Genomic DNA, 22015 nt, shown 5'->3' on the forward strand with positions numbered 1-22015 from the left:
CTCTTCCAGAACACAGCCACATAGCCTGAAAAACCCACAAAAAACTATGGATTCCAGCCGTGAAAAGCCTTCAACTTCCCCTCAGGAATCTTGCCAAGAAAATCCCATCATAGGGTCCTTAGGGTCACCATGGCTGTGTCCGCACTGTAGAAATAATTCGGTTTGACACCACTTTAACTGCCATGGCTCAGTGCTATGGAATTCTGAGGATTGTACTGTAGTTTGTTGTGGCACCAGAACTCTCTCTGACAGAGAAGGCTAAAAGTCTCACAAAACTAGCGTTCCCAGAATTCCATAGCACTGAGCCAGGGCAGTTAAAGAGGTGTGAACCCAGATTATTTCTGGGCTGCGGATGCGGCCCGTAAATCAGAAACGACTCGAGGCAGACACAGAAGAGCAAGGAAGAAATATGCACAGTGGGATTTCATGGTGGTACTTAGGTCCAAAACACACTGGAGAAATAATCCAGTTTGACACTGCTTTAACTGCCCTGGATTAATGCTAGGGAATCCTGGAAACTGTAGTTTTATGGAGCATTTAGCCTCCTCTGTCGGAGAGCCGTGGTGGCACAATAAACTACAGTTCCCATGATTCCCTAGCACTGAGCCAGAGCAGTTAAAGCGGTCTCAGACTTGATTATTGCTGCAGTGTGTTTTGGACCTTAGTTGCATCAGGCTTCTTTAAAAACGTCGCTTAAAGTACAGCAGTCCATTAATGTTGGGGGGGGGGGAGCACCCAGAAAGGTGTGTTGTTGTTGTTGTGCCGGCTTCAAGTGGTTTCTGACTTAGCCCGCATCCACACTGGAGAAATAACCCGGCTTGGCACCGCTTTAAGCGCTCCGCTCTGGGCCCACAACAAACTCCAACTCCCAGAATTCCGTATCCTTGAGGCAGGGCACTTAAAGCGGTGCCAAACCGTGTTATTTCTCCAGTGTGGATGGATACAGCCTCAGTCTCAGAGACTTGAGGGAGGTGTGACGCCTTTCGGGGCGCCTTCGCTTTCGCTTTCACTCCAGGGGCCAGCAAGGAGAAGCAGCGGCCATATAGCACATCTCTGGAATAGGTAAAGAAGGGAGGGAGTTGGGAGGCCTTTGATTGCAATAGGGGAGCTGTGTTAGCGTGTGTGGTACGTGTCTTGGGGGGGTATACAGCTTTGGAGGGAGAAGAAGAGCGGGCGAGAGGCGGACCAGGCCTATTTTCTCCGCCCCTCCCCCCAAATCGGCCGTTGAGATGATTATTTCTGGAAACGGAGGTGGGTTTCGAACCCAAGGAGGAGCCGCACTGCGCATGCTCCCCCTGGCGCGTGCCTTAACGTTTCTTAACAGCCTCCGCCTCCTCGCTCTCGCTTTCTCTTTCTTTCCAGAGCGTTAATTGGCCAGAGCACAACGTTCCATTCTTGGCTAAACAGTTAAAAAGCCAATTGGGTGACCTTGGGCAAGTCACACTCTCTCAGCCTCAGAGGGGCGGGGGAGGCAGTGGCAAACCCCTCTGAACAACGCTTGCCAAGGAAACCCCGTCATAGGGCTGGCTTCATTAGTCAGAAGTGACTAATTGAAAGCACGCACAGCAAGGGGATGTACAGTGCTCGCCCATAGGGAAACCATTCTTTCCCATAGGAAATCATTGGAGAATGCTTGACCATTGGGAATCATTTTGGAATACTTGCCCATAGGGAAATATTGAGCTATACTTGCCCAGCATCGAGGATCATCAGAGAATACTTGCCCATAGAGCAATGATCTACATACTGTGCCCTTTAAGAGACTAGACTTCAGCTCCCAGAAGGCTCTGCCATGTTGGCCAATAGCCTGGGATTCTGGGAGCTGAAGTCCAAAGTTTCTTAAAGGACACAGTTTGGGGACCACTGCCCTAGGGGATCTTTGGGGAATACTTGCCCATAGGAAATAACTGGAGAATACTTGCTATAGGCAAGCCTTTTCCAATGATTCTCTATGCTCAAGTATGGTTTCTCTATGGGAAAGTACTGCCATTTGTTTTAGTACATCCCCACAACAACAATATTTATTTATTGTTTTTTTATTTGTATCCTGCTACCCCCCCCCCCCCCCCCAGAAATTGGGACTCACCATTTAAAAGACCAGTGCAATGAAAAAAGCATTTGAAACATGAAAGTTAACATAGAATCAGACTGTATAGTATTACAACAATTCTGCTTCAGGTTCAAAGAATAAAATGCAATTCAGAAAAATAAATGAGTTGCAGTTCCCTGATGGCTGCTGCCACACGGCAGAATTAATGAAGTTTGACACTATTTTAAGTGTCATGACTCCATCCTATGGATTTAATTTGCTGCAACACCAGAGCTTTCTGACAGAGAATAATAATAATACATTTTATTTCTTTCCTGCCTTTCCTCAAGACTCAAGGTGGGGAACAACGTGATAAAATACAAAACACAAAGAAGAAAACACATGAAGCCAACAGCTAAAATACAGTGCTATAAAACCATTAAAATACATACAGCGAAGGCTAAATATCTCACAGAACTACAGATCCCACAATTCTATAGCACTGAACCATGGCTGTTAAAAGCAGTGTTAAACTGCATTAATTCTGTAGTGCTGATGCAGCCACAGCAGCCTGCCTTCAGTCTGCTATGTACCTCAGACATAGTTTGCACTGCGGTAGTGTTGGCTGGATTTATTTCTTGTGTACTCCCACCTGTGCCATCCAGTTTGTACTATCCCATGCTATTTGCCGGTTATATCAATTGTGCACTTGTTTCAAGAATTGCGGGAGGACAGGTTTCACGTGATCATGGCTTCCTATGCCTTGTAGAGAAATAAAATCCCGTGTAACGTAGAAGTAGATGACTGAAAATTAAAACTCAGAGTCACCCAAGGTAACTGGTGTGACAGTAGAAATAAAAAATTGATGGGAAAATAAAAGTTAAGGGAGAGGGTCAAAGGGAGATTAGCCATTTTGGTTTGTTTCATCAAATATAAGTTGCATAGCACCTTTCAAGATTTGATAGGTTTCATTTTGTAAAAGGGTTTTGAGGGCTGCAGTTCATTTGCCAGATGGATAGACTCAATCAGAGAAGTCACAGGCCTGGGTTTGCAGGACCTAAGCATAACAGAGAAGGATGGCAGGTCTTGGAGATGTCACATCCACATCGTGAGTCAGGGTGGATTTAAGGACAGTTAACAACAACAAAGCCTCTTTAGCACAGTGTTGCCTCCTTGGACAGATTATTATGCGTATCTGGGGAGAGGGAGGGAAGTGTGTGGAAACAAATGCAGAAAGAACAAAATAAAATACTTAACAGAGTAATAGCCCACGTTGTTCTGCAGAATTCACCAAAACATACGTATATCTACATTTTGTGGTGGGTGTATTGCACAACAGGACATGTGCTTCTGCTCCCACTGAAAGATACGGTGGAGGAGGGTGCATGAACCTAACTCATTCAATGGCCCAGTGAGATTTTTTGGCCCAAGCCAAAGTTGGGCTGATAAGCAAGCTTTCGTGGGTTATGCTCTTATACATGAGAAATTTCATGTAAAGATACTTTTAAGACACACAGCATTCTGAGTGTTATAATCAAATGAGAACTATTATGAATGGAGCATGCTTGCTGTGTTTAGAAGTCATATGAGGAGAAGGATTTAATCAGGTTGGGTTTCTCCCATCAGTGCTGAAGCAGGCCAGAGAAGCCACTTATATTTATTAAATTATTTTTATGGACCATAATTCTCTAAGGTAGTTACGAATGTGTAACTACTTTGTGACTTGTTCGTTTTCACGATCCCTACATGTTGCCTAGTTTAGGGGATATATTGGGACCAGGAAAGTCTCCCAGTCCCCATTTACCAAGGAGCAGCCGTTATGATCAATGAGGCTCTATTCGCCTAGCAGTCAGAAAGCAGTTGACTGATGTTTCCACTGTCCCATTGCAGAACTGATCTCTGGTGCAATTGTGACAGGGACCGTGATTCTGGCTGTCACACAGGAGGTTGCTCACAGGATTGGATCAGAATGTCAGTCAGTTGCTTCTGGATCGATGGGAACAGACCCTGTTGATCACAGCAGCTGCTGCCCAATAAGTGGGGAATGGGGGAGTTGGGTTGGGAGACACTATGTAGCTACAGAACTAAGATGGTTATGCCTTGGTATCTAGCTCCGTGAATTCCAGGCATTTTTTTTTAAATTTATGAAAATATTTACATCCTGCCCTCTCTCTAAAGACCTTAGGGCAATACACATCAGAACCAACTTTAAAACAGTGTAAGCAACCAACATGATTTTAAAAAGGTAAAAACAGTGTTATATGTTACAAAGACAAAACTTATTAGAATAGTTTAAAATTATTTAAACCTGTATACACGTGAGAGTTTGACAAAATCAAATGGGCCCAAAAACTAGCAACCGTGTTTTCACTTGGTGCTGGAATAGCAGCGATGTTGTCATCTATTGAGCCTCCTTTCCTTTCCAATTAGAGTCCTGACTGGTCCAAATTAGTGATTTATTGATACTAAATCCTTTCACATGGGCCAGTTCCTTATTTTATTCCTATTGGTTGAGTTGTTTATGGGACAATATACAGGAATTTTTTTTGTGTTAAAAGATACAATCAGCCAGATGAAAATGATCTCAAAATGTAAAGCATAACTCTTTTGTCTTCTAGTTCTGAATCTTTGGGGCATAGTCCCCTGTCATATCGTCTTCAGGCTTTGTTTTTGTTATGATAACACACTTCTTCCTCCCCTTAAGTAAAAACACATGCTCACATTTAAGCCCAGTGAACACTTCTCATAGACACAAAAAAGAAACCCATACAATAATGAATAGTGTTGTACAATAAAAAATGAGATATTTTTAATAAGATTAGAATGATGTTCCTAAAGTGTAAGTGTCCCAGTCCCCACTTTTTAAGTCCAAAGTGCATACTATTTCATACTTCTGAACAGAGGTGCACTTTTCAGAGTTTGGGCTTAGAAGCCCCATCAGTTTTATCCTGTGTGGCAATAGTATGGGGCTGTGGGAATTGTAGTCCAAATCATCTGAATGACCAGAGTCCTCGGCCCTGTACTTGAGGTTATCAAGACTGCATGCATAGGGTTACTGAACAGAAAATAATAGCATACTCGGGGGGGGGGGGAGGGGTATGCAAAAATGCATTGGAGATGGTTCCTGCACATTTAATGGTCCTATAGAAGAGGGAAAGCAGGTGTTGCTTGTCACAGCCATTAAAGATGCAAGAGGCATCTCCAGTTTTTGTTCTGGCAACCCTAATCCCATGTCTTCTATGGCAATGCTACTCAAAGTGGTGGTCCCTGTGCCATTCTAATTGAAAACAATGTTCACAACTATGGTTTTGGACCCCGGCACACTGGGGGGAGGGTGGATTGCAATGGACCACAAGAAGGGACTTCTTCAAAAATGTGAGTTTTCAGACATTCTTCATGAGGCTAGAAGGTACAAGAAATAGTGGGGGGGGGGGGGGAGGCAAGTCCAGAAATTTGTTCAGATGTTAAAGCCTTGCAGATAACACATGTCATTGTCAGCACAATTAATTTTCAATTTTTTCCTTTATTAGATTTGGCATGGTGGATCCCAAAAGAACTTGGCACTCACACTGGTTTCGAGATCAGACATTTACTCAGATGACGAAGATATTCTTGCTAAGCATTTTAAACATTGTCTCTATATTAGGCTCTGATCACCATAATGAAACACCATATTCACTTGCTGGAGATGGAAGCAGTCCATTTCCTTGGAACAAAACGAGACTTCCCAAGCATGTCCTTCCAGTTCATTATGATCTTCTTATTCATCCAAATCTCACCAGTCTAACATTTACTGGATTAGTCAAAATAGAGATTAATGTTACCCAACAAACCAGTTCAGTCATCTTGCATAGCAAATACCTCCAGATCACCAAAGCTGTTATTCAGGAAGCCAAAGAAAGCATCAATACCAGTAAAGCAGTGACAATTTTAGAATACCCACCGTTTGAGCAGATTGCACTTGTTGTAGCTGAACCAATGCAACTTGGAAACTACAATATTAGTATTGAGTATTCTGCAAATTTGTCTGACAGTTTTCATGGTTTCTATAAAAGCACATACAGAACTCCAGAAGGGGAAGTAAGGTAAGTTCATCCTCTTGCAGAGTAATGTCTGAGACGTGACCCTTATTTGTTGTTATTATTGGATATTTTTCCATTTAGATTTGTATGAATCTCTCAGATCCTCTTATTTCATGTCTGTTTATGAAATCTGTTTTCTTGGCTTTTAAATCCTCTTCATAAAAGACTGAGATTGAGCTTTCCCATTCACCTTTTGTGATTTAAAAAAAGTTTTCATATATTAAGCTATAAATGTACTTCCCCCACCCCAGTTGAATCTGGATAATGTAGCAAAAGAACCACCTCATTTTAATCAAATGACAATTTTAGAAATAAATGATGAATGCTATTTGGATGGCCTTCCTATTTTTGAGAAAAGATTCAGATTTATAGATGTGTTTTATTGTTGGTAGCCAGAGAGAAGAGAGAGGGGGAGAACTTATATGTTGTACCTTATAAATTGGAGCTCTGGGAGCTATACATGAAAAAACAAAGTGAAAAATGAAATTTACAATACTAGTTTAAAAGAAGTGGGTAATTGTCGAGAGGGTGAGGGCCATTTCTGCATTCTGCATCTGCCTAGTATGCTGCACCAGCATGTTTTGGTCTCTCTGGAGCTGCAAAAAACAAGTTTGCTCCATCATCAATATGACACCTGTTCAAATACCTAAACAGGGCTATCATATCATCTCTTAACTGTCTCTTCTCCAGGCTAAACCTATCCAGCTACCTAAGTCTCTCTTCATAGAACCATTTCACAACACAGAGAACAATAGCAGAGCATGTGTTTTGCATAAAGAAGGTGTAACGTTCAGTAAAGCGGCAGTGCCACAATCAACTACAATTCCCAGAATTCCATATCATTGAGCGAGGGCCGTTAAAGTGGTGTCAAACCAGATTATTTCTGCATTGCATAGTAAGGCTTTAAAGGTTCAAACAATTCTTTCCCAGAATGTAAATGTAATAGCCCCAGTGTTGCCCTAAGAAAATGTACCATGCAGGAGCCATTGTCTCTATTGCACAACAGATGATAAGTCCAATGGTTTATGAAAATCTGTGTAGCACTGTGACCTGTTACATTTCTTTTTTTATATTGGCCTCATGCAAAGATGTATTTTCTGCTACATCTGAACAAGCAAACTGTCCTAGTACCAGTAGGGCGCCTTTATCTTTTTATTGGAGCAGTTTTTCAAGATAGACATCCTAGAAAAGGCACCTTGAATTAACACCTAAAACTAAAGCTGCAATCCTATGGACAGTCTGCATTAAGCACAGTGTGAGACTTATTTCCAAGAAAATATGGAAAGCATTGCATTGTCAATAAATTTTTCCAATGAATAAATACAAAGTGATTTTAATTGCCTTTCATCAAGTGAAATGTTTATTAGTAAACATTGTGCTTCTCATACAGTGTAAATGTATGATTAGTGTAAATGTGTGACAAGTGTGAATTACTAGTGTAAATATATTGTTTTTCTTAATTCCAGGGTGCTTGCATCAACACAGTTTGAACCAACAGCTGCTCGTATGGCTTTCCCTTGCTTTGATGAACCTGCATTCAAAGCTAAATTTTCTGTTAAGATCCAGAGAGAATCCAGACACCTTGCACTATCTAATATGCCTTTAGTATGTGTATAATTTCTATGTTTTGAATTGTCTAATTGAGAAAGAGAAAATAAAGGGAAGAAAATATACTGATACTTATGCACTTACTGTATACAGTGGAACCTTATTATACGTGGGGGATCCGTTCCGGATCCCTCTGCATATAAAAGAATCTGCCTATGCTCGAGCCCCATTGTTTCCAATGGGACTCGTGTGTGGCGGTGCGGCGGCGCGCGAGGCGCAACGGGTGCGCGCTCCCATTCAATTGAATGGGACACGCCGCCCCTTCCGCCCCACGCGCGCTGGCGGCTTTGAGCGCCTATGCTCAAAGCCGCCTATAAAAAGACCGCGTATGCGGAGGCTCCACTGTACATCTTTGGTGCTCATATAAGAAAAGAAAGCAAAGTATCAAAACCAATGCACTAACATCTTAAAAAATGTCAGACAGGTTATGAATTCTTAGTAGCATTAACAGTAGGGAGCAATTGCCTTCTGATATGTTACCTATAGGCCTTGGGAATAAGTACCATTGAAGTCAGTAGGAGTTCTTCTGGTAGACATATTTAAGGATGTAGTGGGCCTGAGCAGATGGGAAAGAAAAAGCAGCTGGAACCTGTTTTTCCCCAAAGGGGGTCAAAACCCTGCTGCCGACACAGCCCACTCCCAAGACAGGTCGAATGTGCCCAACACAGCATCAGGTGCACTGTTAGGTAATTTTTTTGTTTCCCTCTCCACCATGCATGCACAGTGTCACACAAACACATTGCTAGGGACCCCTCCCACTGCCTGCCCAGATGCCATCCCATTGCATGGCTACCCCTTTGATGTGACACACTGTCACATGTGCAATATGCAAAGATACACAACTTCCATGGTAAGCTGAGCTGTCTCAGGTTCTGTTTGCTCCAGTTTTTAATTCTGCCGCACAGCTTCAGCCTGGTTTCTGCTTGCTTTGGAGGCATGTGTCATCTAAACGCTCCACCTTCAGAGTGGTTGGAAACTGTTTTATTTGGCTCATCTGCTCAGCCATAGTGTTCATTATCTTTGGTTAGATACAAGTTTGCAAGTGTTAAAATGAAGACATAGCACTTTAACCCCCATGAATGTGGTAAAGCATATCTCTGTATAAAAAGCAATAAACATATTTAAAAGCTAGACGTGAATTGTAATGGCATTTTTAAAATTTTTAGGTGAAATCTGTAAACCTCAAGGAAGGGCTCATTGAAGACCACTTTCAGACCAGTGTAAAGATGAGCACTTATCTTGTGGCCTTTATTATCTCGGATTTTAAATCAGTTTCCAAGATGACCACCCGGGGAATTAAGGTAAAGCATCATTTTTCATGTTGCATATTGATATTAAAAATAATAAATGGCATTTTGAGTTTTAAAATTTTTAAAGGTAAAGGTTTCCCCTTTGACATGATTGTCTAGTCATGTCCAATTGTAGGGGGCAGTGCTCATCTCTGTTATTAAGCCAAGGAAACCAGCATTGTCAAAAATGTCTCCGTGGTCATGTGAGTAGCCTGACTGAATGCCAAGGCACATGAAATACAGTTACCTTCCCGCCAAAGTGGTACCTATTTATCTACTTGCATTTTTATAAGCTTTCAAACTGCCAAGTTGGCAGAAACTGGGACTAGTGATGAGAGATCATTCCATCATGTGGTGTTTGGGTCTCAACCTGCCAATCTGCCAACCTTGCAATCATCACAGTCAGAGTGTTAAGCACTAAACCACTGTGTCAAAATGATTATAGAATTTAAAAATAATTCCCAAAGCAAAATGTTAGATTTGCCATGGTAATCCTAAAGATATTAAGATATGTATTTTATTTGAGAGATTGTGTACAATAGTGTATCAGCAACAGTGCTTCATTGTCTTGCTTTGAGTAGAACATATACTCAGTATTAGTTATGACTTAATTAAGTCACACTGATTTCATGTAGGCCCCGTACAGACAGGCCAAAATCAAGCTGCTTCGGGTCACTTTGGAGGTATGCTGTTTAAATGACACACACATCTTAAGAGACCAGAAGCTGCGCCAAAGCTGCGCTCCAGTCCTTAGTACTGAAGTGTGGGTTTGATGCGGCTTCTGGCCTCTTAGGACACATGCATCAAAGTGACCCGAAGCAGCTTTATTTTGACCTGTCTGTACAGGCTCGTAGTTACCATTTCTGGATCCACTTAGTGGCTGGAAGTAAATTTTATTTGTTTCCTGTATTTTTGACCATGGGCTGAATCCAGGTGTTAACTTTCAGATACATTAATGATTTAAACATGCATTATTCATTGTCCTATGCAAACGTACCTAAAGGTAATAAATAAAGTCAATTTTTCAATCCTGTCTCCAGCACAAGCAAGTCACTTATAATCCGTCCTAGTTTTACTTCATCTTTTCTTTTTCAAGTATATCCCCCCCCCCCCCTTTATTTTACTTCTGCAGTGTTTGTTGGTTTATCTTAATTTGTGTTTTGTCCTTTTGGATTGTAAGCCTGAGGGCAGGGAAATGTCTAATTCACAATTTGTAAGCTGCTCTGATCCTGGAAAGGTGCTGGTTTCCCACATCAACATCTTCCTACAGTTACAATCACAATTGACCTGTATTTTTTTCTTTCTTTCTAGATTTCAGTTTATAGTGTACCACACAAAATCAACCAAGCAGATTATGCCTTGGATGCAGCAGTGAAGCTCTTAGACTTCTATGAGGAATATTTTAGTATTCCATATCCTTTACCTAAACAAGGTACTTATTCTTCTGAGATACTTTAAGAAAAATAAATACATTAATCAAATAATATAATTTTCTAAACTAGATCACAATTTTGACTTTAAAATCCCATGGCAGTTATTTCCAAAAGTAACCCCCAAATGCTGCTCTTTTGAATAGCAAGTATAGTATATGTACAGTTAACTGGTTCTTAATGTCTAGAATTCTTTTCTATCATCATGTATTTCTAAATATTTATTGTCATTTGAGACGTTGCTTCACAACAGCCCTGAGCAGACAGGCCAGGAAAGCCCGGGGTCAGTCTGTGCTTTCCCGTCCCAGGTGCTAAACCAGATTGGTCCTTGGACTGGAGTGAGGATGGGTAGGTGTTTATGGCGGGATATAGACCGCCGCTTTGCGGCGGTCTCCCGCCGGCGCCATTTGCTCCGCGAGGGAGCCGCAGCAGCCAAACCGCGCGGCTCCCACGCGGAGCAAAAAAGAAGCTCCATTTCGGCGCGTCCAGTACGTAAACATGGCAGCCCTCATGTGGAAGGGGCGCCGCCATGTTGTACGTATTCTATATGTACTAGGGTTAGGGGGGTGCGGAAGCACCACACCTTCCTAACCCTAGTACGTATAGAAGGCATACTATATGGCGGTTTGTATCCCGCCCAAATGTCCGCCTGTCTCCACACCATGGACCTGGCACTGCCACACACCCCTTTCCTTACTCTCCCATTTTTGCTATTGAAAAGACCCATCACCACATCTGATATGGAAACAGGGTGCCTGGCTGCACCCATAGGGCCAGGCGCATCATTTCTACATCAGTCATGGCAACAGGGGTCTTTTCAGTAGCAACAATGGGGCAGTAAGGTAAGGAATGTATGGGGGTGTCTAATCTGCCAGGTTTTCCTGTGGAGTTTCTCCACAGGAACCTGGGGGTCAATTTGACCTGTGTTAATGAGTGAACAGACAGCAACAGCCTGCACACAGTGAGTTAAGTTTACACAAAGGTCTTCTTCAAGCATAAGTACAGTCAGCCCTCCATATCTACAAATTTTTTATCCATGGATTCAAATATCCATAGCTTGAAAATATTTTCAATAATATAAATTCTAAAATGCAAACCTTGATTTTGCCATTTTATATAAGGAATACCATTTTACTATGCCACTGTATATAATAGGACTTGAGCATCCACAGAATTTGGTATCCATGGGAGGGCCTGAAATTAAACCTCAGCACACTATCAAGGGCACACTATAAAGAAAAGCAGGGAAGTTCTCTATATAAGTAGCTCACAGTTAGGGCATCAGTATATGAAATAAACTTCTGTAAATACATTGCTTTGCTGGATCAAGAACTACAGGCAGAAATCTTATACCCACATGTAGGTATCATCTATCTCAGCGGTACTGCTCTCCATTAAATGTGCACTACCGTTTCTATACTTACCCATGAGTCTCTGAAATTGTTTATGTATTTTAGCAGCAAACTGATGTTATTTAAAAAAATTGTTGGGACACTGAGGGCAAAAAAAAATGGTTGAAGGGGTGCACTTTGCCAACTCCTGGAATAAACTGACTTTATATGCTTGTTTTTAATTCACACTTGTGCATTAACAATAAAGTAAAAAGCAAAAAACAATATGATTGGAAACCATTTCCTTGCAGACCTAGCAGCTATTCCTGATTTTCAGTCTGGTGCAATGGAAAATTGGGGATTGACTACATACAGGGAATCTGCTTTGTTATATGATCCTGAAAAATCCCCAGTATCAAGTAAACTTGGAATTACTTTGACTGTAGCCCATGAGCTTGCTCACCAGGTAAGTTATGGTTGATATTTCTCTGTTTACAATATAAAGAAGCAGGATGCATTTTATCTTTCGGCAGCCAAGTGTCTCAGAAGCCAGAAGAATATATTAAAACCTGCCTCACTCAGACTTTTCTTGATTGACTGTTCTGTTCATTTTGAGAATTGTGCCTTCAGCCTCTGATTGTAAATGCTTTAAATGCTGATTAATGTTTTGAATGTTAATGTATGTTTTTGTTCTTTTAAAAAATAATGTCATTTTGTACAGAATTTTGTAGAAAGCCAGGTAATTATTTAGCCCATCTCCCAAATCACAGACAACTTTTTCAAGTGCTTAGCCACTCTGCAAATTGAGGGAGAGGGAGATTTTGGGATTTGGCAATGCATAAATTACCATTTCTATCATAGTGTTTAAAAATTCTGGTGCTGTTTCTGCTTTCTTTTCTTGTGCAATAAGATTAAGGCTAATAAGTCTAGAACAAGTCTGTCCCAATGTTTTCAACATCACTAAAAAGTGCATATCTGTATCTCTTCTACTGGAATTAAAAATACTTGTCTGGCTCACCGTCTTTTAAAATTGGTAATAAGAGAGTTTGTTCACAATTTATCCTGTCTGGTTAAAAGCTTCTGTCCATTCTATACAATTTGTGTATATAGGTCTCCAGTGTTTGTACTACCACTGCAGAAATTTTTATGTAGATTGATAGAGCTGGAAAGTGAATGTTTTTATGTAGATTGATAGAGCTGGAAAGAGAGGATGTTTGGGATTTTCCCCATTCAAAGTACAACCATAGCATTTTGACAATAAAATAAAAACTTAGGAAAATTTAGCCAATATCCTAAGAAATGTTATTTTTACAGTGGTTTGGAAACCTGGTTACCATGGAATGGTGGGATGATCTTTGGCTCAATGAAGGATTTGCAAAATTTATGGAATTTATCTCAGTCAGTGTAACCCACCCAGAACTAAAAGTTGTAAGTATTTATTTTCTTTTTTTAAAGAAGAAAAGAACACACACACACACACACACACACACACACACACTATAAGTCAGTTCTTAAAAAGTTTTTGTTGCTAGTTGAAGACCATGGAAATTATTGTAATTTAATGGGCAATAAGTGGAACTTCCAAGAAAATGTTATGGTGTATCCTCATTCTCTAAGAGAAATGGAGCATAGAGAAAGAATTAATACAATCACTTGCTGAAGTCATCTGACTGAGCAGTAGTAGGATACTTGTCCAAGGTCTCTCCAAAGGATGTACTGTAATTGTAAGGCACTTAAGCAAGTATCTTCCTTCTGCCTGACCTCCATTTTTCTTTTTTTTGGAGTGGGGATGTTGGATATAGGGATGTTTTCAATGGAAATCTGAACATTCTGTGTCTCAGAATGCTGTCATGGACTTAAGCAATAGATTCATATAGTCTACCATGCTTTGAGATATTTTAGATTGGGGTGGGTAAGCTTTAAGAACTGAGGGGCCAATTTTATGCTTCCAGGACCAATCCTACCAAAAGTGGTCCAAGGTACACTTGTAGTTCTATAAAAACATTTGAAGGCAGAACAAGGCATATCGTATCCTTGCACCTTGTCTTTGGTTTCATTTTCTTGCCAGAGTTAAAAAATACAGTGAATCCTTCCCATCTGTGGGGTTCACTTCTGGGGGCTCCTCAAATGGAAAAAAACACAGACAGTCATGCCCCATATTATTCAATAGTGCTGTTGCTGATATGTCTGTGTGCCTGTGCTGCCATGAAATAATATGGGCCCTGGAGATCTGTGGGCAGTCAAATCAACTTGTCAGGATTGAGTTAATTCTGTCATGATATAGCCCCCATGGGGAATCCTATTTTGATCATGGAGACGATGTATGATATTATACAGTGAGCCCTTGCCTTACACGGGGATCCGTTCCGGACCTTTCCATGTAAGGCAAGTAGTGTGTATGCTCGAACTCCATTGAAAATAATGGGGCTTGTGCATGATGCGTGGCATGGCACGCATACCATTACAACTTCTGTCACACGGTTTTCAGCGTAAACTGAAAGACGCATAAAAGTTGCCCGCATATGATGCGGGTGCACTGTACATGTATTGTTATGACATGTTATTCCTATTGTTTGATATGGTATAGAGCAGTGATGGTGAACCTTTTTAGATCTGCGTGCCAGGGTGGGACTTCCATCCCAGGAGGCATCCCTTCTGGGGTGGGACTTTTCCCCCCACCCTTTCCCCAGCCCCCAGCTGTTTCTGAGAGATAGCTAGAAGCCTTTTGCCCTTCCTCCGGCCTCCAGCAGTCTCTGAGAGGCAGCTGAGAGTCAGGAAAGATTAGTGGGGAGGAAGAGGACTGGGCACGCACCCACCCCTCTTCCCCAGGGACATTTCCTGCCCCCCAAGTGGCTCTCTGGAGCCAACTGGTGGGTTGGGAAAGGTAAGTGGGGAGGACTGGGCATGCACCCTGTCCTCCCCCCATGGACCCTTCCCTGTCCCCAGCTGTCCCTCCAGAGACATCTGGGGACCAGCAAAGGTCTCTGGGGAGGATCCACTGGCGTGCGCCAGTGGCTTCTCCTCCCTCTACCCCAGGGGTAGGCAATCTTTTTGAGCCGGGGGCCGGGTTGCTGTCCCTCAGACAACTGGGGGGCCGAAGCCAAAAAATAAATAATTAATTTTTTTTTTAAAGAAAAATTAAATATATAAATAAACCAGGACAAATGTAGGACAAACTTTTCAAATGGAAGATACTTTTTTTAAAAAATGGAGGACACGCGAAAAAATTTGCTGATTTTTTAAAAAATGTTAATATAAATGCATGTTTCTGAGGCTTCTATAGACAATTGCCCCCCAAAGGCCCCGGCGGCAATCGGCGGCAGGACCAGGCTGGGGCCGGTCGCAAGGCCTCGCCGGGCCGCATCCGGCCCACGGGCCGCAGGTTGCCTACCTCTGCTCTACCCTTTTCCTGGCTTCCAGATGTCTCAGAGAGGCAGCTGAAGGCCGGGAGAGGGCTGGGAGGAGGAACCAGAGGTGCATGCCACTGGCTCCTTCTCCCCAGCACCATTTTCTGGCTTCCAGCTGTGTTGAAGGGACAGCTGGAGGCCAGGAAAAACAGGGAGGAGGAGAAATGAGTATGCGTGTGCCTATTCCTCCTCTTCTCTGGCCTGTGCCTGGCAAAATGGCGTCATATGCTGCCCATGACACACGTGCCATAGGTTCGCCATCACAGGTATAGATAGAGTATGGGGTCTGGGTTTAATTGATAATTGCATAAGTAGTCAAATATGTGCTATTTTATGTTTAAAACAAATTGTTAACTGCGTAGGTTGAGACAGCGTCAGAGAGAGCTTGAAATAATTAGGCCCAGTAAAGGAATGTGGTGTAGTTTTTTTTTTTTTTCCCTTTCCAGTTTCAAAGGCTACAAGGACTTCATTATAAGGATAGCAATTAACATAACTAAGTCAAGCCTTCCTGGGGAAGCAGAAAATGCAACCAAAGTGGCTATTGTTTTGAGAACAATATAATAATGGCTTGCCCACCAATTTCATGGGATGAAGCTAATAACTTTCAAATATTTTTATGACATGTTTGTGTCTTTGATTCTTCAATTCTGTCCAAAGATTTCTTACTGGTAGCTTCTAATCCTCTATGACTCGAGCAATAAATAGCTTTCTGATCATCCACAGATGCTGATTGACTGTGTATGGGAAGAGAATTCACCTAGTTCTGACACCCTCCTAGGGAAGGAGTTCCATAGTCTTAGTGTAAGAGCAACTACCAAAAATGTTCTCTCCAGTGTCTCTCCAGACATGCCTGTGAGGGTAGTAGGATGGGGAGAAACGCCACCCCCAAAGATTGTAAAGCTGAGCAGGCTGAAATATGTCTGTACTGAGAATTAACTGTAAATTTATTAATACCTGTTTTAGTGATTTCAAAACTAAAACCCTTTTGTACTCTAGTGAGTCATTTAAAAATAAGTCTCAAATCTTTTAAAGGAATATTTTAACTTTGTTTTCTTTTCTTAGGAAGATTATTTTTTAAACAAGTATTTTGAAGCCATGGAAATAGATGCTTTAAATTCTTCACATCCTGTATCCAATCCTGTTGAAGACCCATCTCAGATTCTAGAAATGTTTGACAATGTTTCCTATGAAAAGGTAAAACAACGAATGAAACTGAGTTTTATTTTTTGTTTAAAAAAGTTGTTTCAGTTAATATTTAATATTATCATAATGTCTTCCAAAATTATGTATTTCTCATATGCATAATTACTTAATCTTTATTATCTGAAAAAGTGTGGTATATTTCTGTTTAATATACAAGCCATGCCCTTTTCCATTTTATTCCCATTTCATACTGCATTTCACTTCCCCTTTCCTTGCATTGCCATTCTCCTCCATGGGCTACTCAGCATGTTCAATCCTTGTGGAGCATTTTGAAGGGGGGAATGAGGGTGGTTTGTTTGGTTTTTTAAAATTATTTAGATGAGTTATTTTTAATATTTTTTCCTCGAGGGTTGTTTGTACCTCTGAAAACATTTAGATTCCTCTGAGTCTGCTGATCCTAGTCTTTTGTGTCTGGATGGCATTAATTCAGGAACATAAAAAATGCCACTTGTTGAAATTTCAATCTGAGCATAAAAATCAATACATTTTGATATTTTCAATATCTGAATTCCACAAAATTTTAAATTATTGGTGTGGAGATTTGAAATTAAAATGTTGTTTTAGTTTCTCTCTGTATGCTTTCCTTGATTCTAGTACAATATTTATGAATTCAAATTTTCCTTGCTCCATGTTTTCATTGGGGTGGTGGATATTTATATATATTTCTATATTTTTTGCCTTATTGCTATCATTGAGAGAATATTTTGTATGTTTCTTGTGTTCTATGTAAGGGTAAAAAATAATGCAACAGTATTCATACACACACCCTTTGAATTTTCCACATTTTGTTGTGTTACCAGGGATTGAAATGGACTTAATGATGTTACTGCTTGATGTACATAAGATACTGAACCTTGTGAAGGTGCACAGTATTTTTATTGTGGGCACAGAAGTTATGTAAACAAAAGCAACCTGGCACTTGTTAGTTGCATAGGTTTTCACTCTGAGTCAGTACTTGATAGAAGCAATTTTGGCAGCACTTACCATCTGTCGGGGATGCTTTGATTTGGATTTCCTGCATGGCAGGGGGTTGGACTGGATGGCCCCAGTGGTCTCTTCCAACTCTACGATTCTATGATTCTATGATTCTATGATACCATTCAGGTGGATCATGCAAATTTGGGGCATATTTTTTGGGGGGAGGGGGGCTATTCCATATATAAAGAATGCTATTTAATATGTATGAACAAAAAAGGCTTAGATGAATGGCACAACCTAAAGATGAGAAAGCAAAGTTTAGAAGTGCTCTAGTTAGATCAGAGAGCAATTACATCTTTTTGATTAAGACTTGTGATTAATAAGATTTTTAAAAAGCAATTTCATAAACTGTATTGTTTCATTTCTTTCTTTTCAGGGAGCTTGTATTCTTAATATGTTACAGCATTATCTCAGTCCAGAGGTGTTTAAGGCTGGACTTGTAAAATACTTGTTGCGATTCAGTTATCAAAATACAAAAAACAAAGATCTATGGAACAGTTTGTCAAATGCAAGTATTTCTTATTTCCTTACAAACTGCCAAGTCAGCAATTGTATTAAAAAGTGTTACCAACCAATACAGTTATTTTGATCAGCATTGGTTGCTCATGTTGTGAAGTTAAGTAATTGGGTTTATTGTTGTCCTATGAATGTCCTAGGTTTGTCCTATGGATGCTGCTGTTGAAGGTCAAGAACAAAATGCTGGGGTTTGTTCCAGAAGCAAGGAAACAATCTCAAGTTCTGTAAGCTTCTGTTTTATTCCATGTTTGTATTCTATAAACATCTTTCCAAAGTGTGAGAAATGTTTTTCATTAGTAAGGTTGGGCATCACTTTGCTTTTGATAGCTGGGAATCAACTCTGAATACATTTTTGAGCCCTAAAATAGCAGGGAATCTGTCACTGATGTAAGGTCAACAAAAACCTTTCACAACAAGCATGGCTGAGAGGAAAAAATAGTCCCTTTATGAGTTAACACATGTACACCAGCATGCTGTACTGTACTGCAAAGGGAAATGGGTCTCATGTTTCAGACTGTGTACTGCAATCACTGTAAGACACCTTATACTGGCATTTAACTGGATGCTTCCCTCAGTTATTTTGCAGGTGCAAAGAGCTAAAGGAGAGGATATTCTTGAGGTCATGGTTTGCAGAAGCAAAATATGCTTTCCAATTTTCTCCAAATCATGCTATTGTTCAGAATATTTTAAAACTAAAATTTAGAGGGCAAGGGATATAGTATCATTTCCCCCTAGCTTTACTCTAGACATGGTTAGGTGGGCAAAGTAAAAAGGAACTCCAGAATGTATTTGTGATATCATTAACTGTTTTGGGAGGCTGTAATACATAAAGTGTTTCTCAAACGTTCCCTTGCTATATACCTCAATAGAAATTATTCTGTCTGTGATTGTGGAAGATCACACAAGTATAGTAAATGTGTGGGTTTTATATCTTGACTGTCAATTGTCGAACAGTATTTATATATTTTCTTTGGTATTTTTGACCCTTATTTGTAGCATTGGACAAAAAGTGATTTCCATGATGTAAAGGCAATGATGAACACTTGGACCCTGCAAAAAGGATATCCATTAGTCACCATTACAACAAAAGGAAGGAATGTTCATCTGAAGCAAGAACACTATATGAAGAGCTCTAATTTTTCTTCACCAAAAGGGTAATACCAAAGGAGCAAGTGATGTTCACATTTTTCACCCTACTAGGGCTAGGACTCTGAGAGACAAGGGTTCAAATTCCCACTCAGCCATGAAAATCCCTGAGAGACCTTAGATTAGTCACACTCTCATAGGAAGGCAATGGCAAACCCCTCTGAACAAATCTTAACAAGAAAACCCTGTGATATGGTCACCTTCAGGTCACCAGAAATCATAAATAACTTAAAATTAATGGAGTACAAGTGGTGGGATCCTTAGGTGGGAGTGATCATGTACTCCTGGAGTTTGTTATACAATGGAAAGGAGAAGCCAGGCATAGTCAGACACGCATTCTAGACTTTCGGAAAGCTGATCTCCAGGACCAGATGAACTACATCCAAGGGTATTAAAAGAACTGGCAAATGTAATATTGGAACCATTGGCAATAATCTTTGAGAACTCCTGGAGAACAGGAGAAGTGCCAGCAGACTGGAGGAGGGCAAACGTTGTCCGCATCTTCAAAAAAAGGGAAAAAAGAGGATCCCAACAATTATCGTCCAGTTAGTCTGACATCAATACCAGGAAAGATTCTAGAGCAGATCATTAAACAGAGAGTCTGTGAACATCTAGAAAGCAATGCCATAACCACAAAAAGTCAACATGGGTTTCGGAGAAAGAAGTCATGCCAGACAAATCTAATCTCTTTTTTTGATAAAATTACCACCTTGTTAGATGAAGGGAATGCTGTGGATATAGTATATCTTGATTTCAGTAAGGCTTTTGACAGTGTTCCCCATGACATTCTTGCAAACAAGCTAGTGAAAGGTGGGCTAGACAATGTAACTGTTACATGGATTTGTAATTGGTTGACCGGCCGAACCCAAAGGGTGCTCAACAATGGCTCCTTTTCATCCTGGAGAGAAGTGACCAGTGGGGTCCCACAGGACTTTGTCCTGGGCCCAGTGCTGTTCAACATCTTTATCAATGACTTGGATGACAGAATTGGGGGTATACTTATCAAATTTGCAGATTACACCAAATTAGGAGGAATAACTAATACTCCAGAGGACAGGAACAAAATTCAAAATGACCTGAATAGACTAGAAAGCTGGGCCAAAGCTGACAAAATGAAATTCAACACAAGAGAAATGTAAGGTACTGCACTTAGGGCGGAAAAATGAAATGAACAGATATAGGATGGGTGACACCTGGCTGAATGAAACTATGTGTGAAAGGGTTCTGGGAGTCCAAGTAGACCACAAATTGAACATGAGTCAGCAGTGTGATGTGGCAGCTAACAAGGCCAATGCGATTTTAGGCTACATCAATAGAAGTACTGTATGGTGTCTAGATCAAGGGAAGTAATAGTCCCACTGTATTCTGCTCTGGTCACGCCCCACCTGGAATACTGTGTCCAGTTCTGGGCACCACAATTTAAAAAGGATGTTGAGAAACTGGAGTGTGTCCAAAGGAGGGCAACCAAAATGGTGAAGTGTCTGGAAATCATGTCCTATGAGGAACAACTTAGGGAGCTGGGGATGTTTAGCCTGGAGAAGAGAAGGTTAAGAGGTGATATGATAGCCCTGTTTAAATATTTGAAGGGATGTCATCTTGAGGAGGGAACAAGTTTGTTTTCTGCTGCTCCAGAGACTAGGACCCAATGCAATGGATGCAAGCTACAGGAAAAGAGATTCCATCTCAACATTAGGAGGAACTTCCTGACAGTAAGGGCTGTTCGACAGTGGAACAAACTTCCTTGGAGTGTAGTGGAATCTACTTCCTTGGAGGTCTTTAAGCAGAGGCTGGATGACCATTTGTCGGGGATGCTTTGATTTAGATTTCCTGCATGGCAGGGTGTTGGACTGGATGGCCCTTGCAGTCTCTTGAAACTCTATGATTCTATAAAGGCATACAAGAATATATAAATAGGAAAAACAGTAACAAAACGTAACCAAACATTAGTATTGTGGCTGTCCTTGGATTGGCAAAAGTTGGGATCTGGAGTAACTTTAATCCTACTACTCCACCTACTTAGGCTCTTCTGCTGCAAATCTACCCAGTAGAATAGCTAGGCTGGTAGATTGCTTTGCCAGCAGATAATTGAGATCAACCACAGTGTTTCTGCTGGCAAGAGAAGCTTGTAGCCCCACTCCCTAGCTAGAGCAGTTTTTGAGTTACAATTGTCCTGTTACACTTCATGACTAAATTATTTCTGCCATTCAGTAGCCCACTATGATGTTCATGCTTATGATTAAAATTAATCATCCAACTGTGTTTCTTAACTGACAGTTTTTATTTTGTTATAGGAATCTGTGGTACATTCCATTAACATATGTCACCAGTAAATCTGATGTTGTCCAAAGGTTTTTACTGGCAACAAGAACAGGTATGTGTGGTCCAATACAGATGGTAAGGCTGACAGCAATTTTTCAAACAATAAAATATCTAACAATGTTATTATCAAATGATTTAAGAAGTAGGAAGGGTTCAGACATTAGAAACAAATACAAGCTCTTATCCACAAGTGTTAAAGATAAGTCTGTAATGATGCTTGACAATTAGTTGGCTGGCTGTTTTTTGTGCCCAATATAAATAAACTCGAGATGCTGATGTCTAGAATGATGTGGGGATGTCCTGTAATATGTTTTGTTTTTAGATGATATCATCCTCCCAGAGCAGGTGGAATGGATAAAATTTAATGTTGGAATGAATGGTTATTATATTGTGGACTATGGTGTTGATGGATGGGATGCTCTGATTCGTCTTCTAAGAGAAAACCATAAAGCACTGAGCAGTAATGATAGAGCCAGCCTCATCAATGGTGCATTCCAGCTAGTGAGGTAAGGGATTATGAATACAAGCTATATGACTTTTTGTTAAGCAAGCAGACTTGATTGTTTTTTGGTACGAGTGCCAGATAAGAAACATGGCCTTATAATACAGCAAACAGTGAGATCCAGAGCTGCTCCAGGGACATTACTTCACTAAGAGTGGATAAAGAACTGCAAATA

General features: G+C 40.7%; 1 protein-coding gene across 6 annotated transcripts in view; it reads left to right on the forward strand.

The window, feature by feature from the left end:
* The first annotated feature begins 281 nt into the window (after positions 1–281).
* Positions 282–22015, forward strand: part of ERAP1 (endoplasmic reticulum aminopeptidase 1) — a 46747-nt gene continuing 25013 nt past the window's right edge. Inside the window, exons 1-13 of one of the 6 annotated variants that reach the window (XM_089492864.1) lie at positions 282–322; positions 5560–6114; positions 7578–7716; positions 8886–9020; positions 10320–10440; positions 12081–12235; positions 13084–13197; positions 16239–16370; positions 17734–17865; positions 18014–18097; positions 18870–19027; positions 21311–21390; positions 21661–21844. In XM_089492864.1, coding sequence (XP_089348990.1) covers positions 5567–6114; positions 7578–7716; positions 8886–9020; positions 10320–10440; positions 12081–12235; positions 13084–13197; positions 16239–16370; positions 17734–17865; positions 18014–18097; positions 18870–19027; positions 21311–21390; positions 21661–21844 — 1982 coding nt within the window. In that variant the 5' untranslated portion in view covers positions 282–322; positions 5560–5566. Of the gene's footprint in view, positions 323–515; positions 1063–1287; positions 1434–2368; positions 2863–4217; positions 4275–5559; positions 6115–7577; positions 7717–8885; positions 9021–10319; positions 10441–12080; positions 12236–13083; positions 13198–16238; positions 16371–17733; positions 17866–18013; positions 18098–18869; positions 19028–21310; positions 21391–21660; positions 21845–22015 lie in introns of those variants that run through there. The other 5 variants (XM_089492856.1, XM_089492862.1, XM_089492863.1 and 2 more) reach the window with 5 other exon arrangements.

Source organism: Sceloporus occidentalis, unplaced genomic scaffold (assembly GCF_023333645.1).
Source record: "Sceloporus occidentalis isolate IW3139 unplaced genomic scaffold, rSceOcc1.0.p SCAF_1, whole genome shotgun sequence".
Taxonomy (NCBI): domain Eukaryota; kingdom Metazoa; phylum Chordata; class Lepidosauria; order Squamata; family Phrynosomatidae; genus Sceloporus; species Sceloporus occidentalis.